The 7,323-nt window shown below is 39.1% G+C and overlaps 1 protein-coding gene and 1 non-coding gene across 2 annotated transcripts; one reads left to right on the top strand and one right to left on the bottom strand.

Annotated features, from left to right (window-relative positions):
• Positions 1-348: 348 nt before the first annotated feature.
• Positions 349-455, bottom strand: LOC127077460 (small nucleolar RNA R71). The gene has a single exon (XR_007787271.1). It is a non-coding gene; the product is annotated as a small nucleolar RNA R71 (small nucleolar RNA).
• A 720-nt stretch (positions 456-1,175) lies between these two features.
• LOC127135876 (uncharacterized) lies at positions 1,176-1,868 on the top strand. Its single transcript, XM_051062504.1, has one exon. It carries the CDS (start codon positions 1,176-1,178, stop codon positions 1,866-1,868), a length of 693 nt encoding a protein of 230 aa, XP_050918461.1.
• Positions 1,869-7,323: the final 5,455 nt, after the last annotated feature.

Consider the following 7,323-nt stretch of genomic DNA (forward strand, 5'->3'; position numbering starts at 1 on the left):
TATTATGTTGTTCCATCGCAAGCAGAACTACATAACAACATTGTTGCCCCTGCCAATCGGAATGATTTCGAGTTGAAACCTTCGCTATTATCAGTTATTCGACTAAACCAATTTTCAGGTAGTCCTATAAACGACCCTAACTTACATTTATCAGTGTTTGTGCATTATGTAGACACAATAAAAGCAAATGGTATCAGTCAAGAAGCGATTAAATTACGTATTTTCCCTTTTTCATTAAGAGATAGAGCTAGAGCTTAGATCCAATCTCTACCTTCAAACTCTGTAACCACATGGGACGAGTTGAAGAAAGTCTTCTTAGCCCGATATTTTCCACCAAGCAAAACAGCTATGCTAAGAGCTCAAATCAACGAATTTAAGCAAAAAGACAATGAATCTTTTTTCGATGCTTGGGAAAGATACAAGGAGATGATGTGAATTTGTCCACACCATGGACTTGAAGAATGGTTGATTATCCATACTTTTTATAATAGTCTGTTGTATAACACTAAGATGAATTTAAGCGCTGCCGTTGGCGGTGCTCTAATGGATAAACCTTATGATGAAGCTTATGAACTCATAGAGAACATGGCCAAAAATAATTTCCAATGGGGAGGAGAACGTGTTGTTGTAGAAAAACCAACTCAGAAAAGCGGAATGTATGTCAGTTATTGGCTGGTGGTCCCACCGACCAAGTAAACTATGCCCAAGGAAACCCATATTCAAACACTTACAGTCCTGGTTGGAGGAACCATCCTAACTTTTCCTATAAAAGTAACAATGCTTTATTTCCACCAAAGTTAGCACCTGCTATTCCACCTGGCTATCAAAAAGGAGCCCCTGTTGCTCCACATGCACCTAGAAAGTCAAATATGGAGATCATGATGGAAAACATTATAAATACTCAAGCTCAAAAAAATAAAGAATTTATAAATCAAAACGCTCATGCGAGTGAACTGATGAAACAATTGTCAAATAAGTTTGATGTTATGGCTACCCATAACAAAATGTTAGAAACCCAGATCTAAGTAGCCCAACAACAAGCCACAATAGCAGCCCCAACTGGAGCATTTCCTGGTCAACCTCAACCAAACCCAAAAGGCCACGCTAACGCTATCACACTTCGGAGTGGAACAGAACTAGATGAACCAACTGACCCTAGAATCTAAAACCCGACCATGTATCAAAATTCGGTTAAGGGATCCGAAAAATTAAACAAACCAACCAATGATGGAAAAGAAGACGAAGGCAGAGAGGTAACAGATAAAGAACCAACTTATGTACCTCTTCCACCATACAAACCATCTATACCCTATCCTCAAAGACTTGTTAAATCCAAAAATGAAGGACAATTCAAGAAATTCGTGGAACTTCTGAAGCAGCTTAACATAACCATACCATTCACAAAAGCCATTACTCAAATGCATTCATATGCTAAATTCCTTAAAGATATTATATCAAACAAGAAAAAACTTGAGGACGATGAAACCGTTATGGTTATTGCAGAATGCAGCGCTATTATTCAAAACAACATGCCTCATAAACTGAAAGACCCTAGTAGTTTTTCCATACCACGTGTAATCGGAAAGTTTATCATAGACAAAGCTATATGCAATTTAGGAGCCAGTGTTAGTTTAATTCCCTTATCCACATGCAAAAAACTCAATTTGGGAGAATTAAGACCAACAAAGATGTCTCTACAACTAGCTGACCATTCCGTTAAATTTCCCGTAGGTATGCTAGAGAACGTTCCCGTTTGTATAGGACAATTCTATATTCCTAATGAATTTGTGATAATGGATATAAAGGAGGATTCCCACATCCCTATTGTTTTAGCAAGACCCTTTTTAGCCACAGCCGGAGCCATATAGATGTGAAGAAAGGAAGGATGACATTCAAAGTTGGAGAAGAAAAAGTTGAATTTCTCTTAGTTAAATTCCTATAAGCACTAGCTATAGATGACTCATGTTGTCTCTTAGACGTCATAGACGAATGTGTGAAAGAAATGTAGAAGGAACCATTTAAGTATACTGAAGTACTGAAGATTCTGACACCTCCTATATTCGAAGATGATAATTGGCATGAGCCATACGTAGATGACAATATGAGAGAATGTATAGCACTAACCCTAAATCCAATACCATGCCCCGAGAAACCTTCATTAGAACTTACAACACTACCCAAAGATATAAGGTATGAATTCCTAGATACCGAGCTTGAAAGACTAGTTATAGTCTACGCTGACTTAAGACAGATAGAAACCAAAAAATTACTCCATGTCCTAAGAAAATATCTGACAGCTCTAGGCTATAACATCTCTGACTTAAAAGGAATAAGCCCCTCTACATGTATGCATCACATTATGCTAGAGGATGACTGTAAAACCTCTAGAGAGCATCAGAGAACAGTAAATCCCATCTTGAGTGATGTAGTCAAAAAGGAGGTGCAAAAGCTATTAGAAGCAGGAATCATATACCCGATGTCCGACAATAACTGGGTCAACCCGATACATGTCATTCCAAAGAAGGGAGGTGTTACCGTTGTTAGTAATGATAAGGGAGGATCCATTGCAAAAAGAAATCAAACTGGATAGAGAATGTGCATAGACTATAGAAAACTAAATAAAGCCACTTGTAAAGATCACTTTCCATTACCTTTCATTGATCAAATGCTTGAACGACTGGCTAAACATTCTCACTTCTGCTATTTAGACGGATACTCAAGAATTTTTCAAATTCCTATCCATCCTGATGACCAAGAAAAGACTACTTTCACATGCTCTTATGGTACATTCGCCTATCGATGAATTCCGTTTTGGACTATGTAATGCCCCTGCAACATTTCAGAGATGCATGATGTCGATCTTTGCTGATTTTATAAATGACATGATGGAAGTGTTTATGGATGACTTCTCTGTCTGTGGGAAAAGCTTCGAAGGATGTCTTTCGAACCTAGAATTGGTACTTGAGAGATGCGTTAAGGTCAATCTTATATTAAATTGGGAAAAATGCCATTTCATGGTCCGACAAGGAATTGTACTTGGGCATGTCATATCCAATCGAGGAATTGAGGTGGATAAAGAGAAAATCGAAATTATAGAACATATTCAACCTCCTAAAAGCGTTAGAGAAATTTGCAGTTTCTTAGGACACCTCGGTTTCTTCCGACGATTCATTAAGGATTTCTCTAAGATAACAAAACCACTAACATGCTTACTAATGAAAGACGCTGAATTCATATTCAACGAAAAGTGCTTAAAAGCATTTGAACATTTGAAAAAGGCTCTTATTACTACACCCACTATGAAACCACTTGATTGGAGCAAGCCATTCGAGATAATGTGTGACGCTAGTGATTACACTGTTGGCGCAATCTTAGGATAAATAGAAGATAAAAAGCTCCATGTTATTTATTACACAAGTAGAACCTTAGAAGACGCGCAAAAATGAACTACACCACCACAGAAAAAGAACTTCTAGCCGTTGTGTTCGCTTTAGATAAATTTCGTTCCTACTTAGTAGGAGCAAAAATAATTATCTATACCGACCACGCTGCAATTAGGTACTTGTTAAGTAAGAAGGATGCTAAACTGAGGCTTTTGAGATAGATCCTACTCTTACAAGAATTAGATCTAGAGATAAAAGATAAGAAAGGCACCGAGAACATAGTAGCAGATCATCTATCTAGGATTGAGGATCTAAAACTCGAACAAGTGCCCATCAATGATGATTTGCCCTACGATCGACTTGTGGCTCAAATAGAAATCGAAAGCGAAATAATCGAAATCTCTTTAATATATAATGGCGCAGGAACTAATGAAGTTGTGGAATCTATTTGCACCAAGACGACACTACCATGGTATGCTGACTTTGTCAACTACCTAGCTGCTAAAGTGTTTCCACCAGACCTAACATACCAACAAAAGAAGAAATTTTTCCATGATCTTAAACACTATTATTGGGATGAACCACTACTTTTCAAAAGAGGCACCGCTGGTATTTTCTGTCGATGTGTCCCTGAATCAGAAGTAAATGACATCATATCCCATTGTCACTCTGTATCCTATGGAGGGAACGCAAGCACATCTAAGACTTGTGCGAAGATCTTACAATTTGGCCTCTTTTGGCCTAATCTATGGAAAGATGTCCACATCAAGATTAAAAATTATGACCGGTGCCAACGCACTGACAACATCTCTAGACACGATGAGATGCCACTAAAAGGTATCTTAGAGTTAGAAGTCTTTGATGTTTGGGGTATAGATTTCATGGGTCCTTTCCTATCTTCTTTTGGTAATAAATACATACTCGTTGTTATTGATTACGTATCAAAATGGATCGAGGCAGTAGCCTCTCCCACTAACGATGCACGAGTAGTGATTAAACTTTTCAAGAATAAAATCTTCCCTAGATTCGGTGTACCAAGACTCGTGATCAGTGACGGAGGCTCTCACTTCATTTCCAAAATCTTTGAGAGATTGTTGTTGAAATATGGAGTCCGACACCGGGTAGCAACGCCATATCACCCTCAAACAAGTGGGCAAGTTGAAGTTTCCAATAGAGAAATAAAACAAATTTTGGAGAAAATCGTTGCAACCTCTAGGAAAGACTGGTCTGCTAAACTTCATGAAGCTATGTGGGCTTATATGACAGCTTACAAAACCCCGATAGGAACAACACCATTCAAGCTGGTTTATGGTAAATCATGTCACCTTCCTGTCGAACTCGAACATAAAGCTTATTGGGCCATTAAGACCCTTAACATGAATTATAAAGTTGCAGGCGAGAAACGAATTTTGGATATCCATGAACTAGAAGAACTTAGACTAGACGCCTACGAGAATGCCTGCATTTATAAGTAGATAACCAAACAGTGGCACGACAAATGGATTACAAGGCGAGAATTCAAGGAGGGTGACGTAGTCCTTCTCTTTAATTCTTGACTCAAACTATTTCCAGGAAAACTTCATTCTAAATAGTCAGGCCCTTTTGTGGTCACGAGAGATTTCGAAAGTGGAGTTGTGGAAATAAGAGGTAAAACCAACGAGCCATTCGTTGTAAATGGGCAACGACTTAAGCACTACCACAATGTATAAAATAAGGATTTTTGCATGAGCTATAAATTAGAAGATCTACCCGCTCTTTCAAAAGGTTAGCACCATTCCAAATGATGTCGATCTCCCGACATTAAACGAAGCGCTACGTGGAAGGCAATCCACGACCTTTAATCCTTTTCTTTTCTTTTTAGTTTGTTTTCATTTTTATTATTTTTATCCCATGTTTGTTTTTATTTTTTCTCTTTTCTATTATTAGTATTACTATTACTATTATTATTACTACTTATTCTAATACTAACATGCGGTAGCTTTTTACTAATAGTATAACCTTTTTTTTAGGGGTGGCAAACGGGCATGCCCGTCCCGTTTAGGCCCGCCCCGCAAAAGCCCGCAAAAAAACGGGGCGGGTGGGCGGTCATAGTTGAGGATGTGGGCCTAAAACTTAGACCCGCCCTGCAAAAAAGTGAGGGCGGGGCGGGGAAAGCCCGCGGGCACTGCACTCTTTAAGCCTAAAAATACAAAAAATTATATAAATACACGTGCCCGCAGAAGCCCGCGAAAAAAACGGGGCGGGGCGGACACATTTGAGGGTGAGGGCCTAAATCCTTGGCCTGGCCCGCCAAAAATGACGGGTAAAACGGGCATGGCCCGCGGGCCGGGCCCGTTTTGCCACCCCTACTTTTTTTTACTTTCAGGCTAACATAGCTTAGGATAGCTTATCACTAACTTAGGAATATGGAACACATTGACAATATGGAGGTTGTATTTAGGAACGAAAATTAGAGACACCGTTTTGACATGTTAGCACAGAGGGAGATGACACTTTCTATTTATCTAGATGGACTGACCCTGACCACCTTAGGACTGAGAGACAGTGTTATGTACCTTCTGAACCAAGTAGGTTGGGAAACTTTTGCTGTGAGGAAGAGGTACAACCAATACTGTAGGCTAACCCTTTAATTCTTGAGTTCCCTCTATTATGACCCTAACAGAGGAATATGATTTGGTAGAGGCTTGGCTACATTTAGGCTATTCAGAACCAAGTACCGTTTCACCCACCATGAGATGGCTGAGTTATTAGGATTTCCTAGTGGTCCAGATACTTATACCATTACCCATGATGATGCCTTCACAGGCCTGGACCTTGACTATTTCTGGGGAAACATAACCAGGAATTATCACCCTGAACCTCACACCATGTTTTCCGAGAATATCCACAACCCTGCTATCCGATACTTTAACAAGATCCTGGTTCATACCCTGTTCGGTAAGGAAGAGAACATCACCGTTATTTCTAGGGACGAACTATTTATCATGTACCGTGCCTCCCAAGGGAGACCAGTAAATGCAACTACCTTTATGTTAGCAAACCTAGCCAAGATCACCCGAGAAACACACGATCCTATTATCATTGGTGGTTTAATAACCATGATTGTTGATGTTATAGGCTTGAGATACCCGCTTAACCGTTTACATGCTTTTGGTTGTATCCTCCTTATGCACTTGAACTTCTGTTTCAACCGTGGCATCATTGCCAATTTAGGACGGACAGAGTTTGAGCTGCTAATTGACAACGAAGTAGTCAAGAATTTTACACTGCCGAACCATGAGAAAACCAACGTCCACAACTGAGCTAACTGGTTCTACAACTTCGAGGGACAAAGTGAGTCTCCTACACCACCTTACAACCCTCAGCATTATGAGAACTCAGAAGCCATCTTTCCTGATGCTGATTCACACGCTTCTGGTGCTCCTCATGTTGTTCCCCCCATTGATTTCGACACTGCTATACATGCTCTGCAATCTGAAGTCGATTTCATCAGAGGAGAAGTGGATTCTCTTCGAGTGGATCTCCTAGGATTTATGGATGTCGTTAATGAATAGTTCGATCATATTTTCCAGCAGATTCATTCTTTGGAGCATTCTCGTGGACCGAAGTGATTGCTAGTATTAACTTATTGTACTATAGTTTTAGTATTTTCTAGTTTAGTATTTTAATTATCATCAATATTTTTTCCCTTGTTGTTAATGTTCAGTTTGTGTTGAATTTACAGTCGATATGTTGACTCGAACATGTGTTACTCCTACCTTTGATTAATGCACTTTTCATTTCAGTCACATCTTATTTTATCGCGTATCATGTTCATTCTTACATATTTCATTGCTTCTTAATCATAGCTAATAGTTTTAATTAACTGTTTTGTAGCCTTAATATGATTTCCCTGCTTTAATCTTTAAAATTGCCAACATAGCGAATTTTAGGTTAATGG

This window comes from Lathyrus oleraceus, chromosome 4, assembly GCF_024323335.1.
Source record: "Lathyrus oleraceus cultivar Zhongwan6 chromosome 4, CAAS_Psat_ZW6_1.0, whole genome shotgun sequence".
Classification (NCBI taxonomy): domain Eukaryota; kingdom Viridiplantae; phylum Streptophyta; class Magnoliopsida; order Fabales; family Fabaceae; genus Lathyrus; species Lathyrus oleraceus.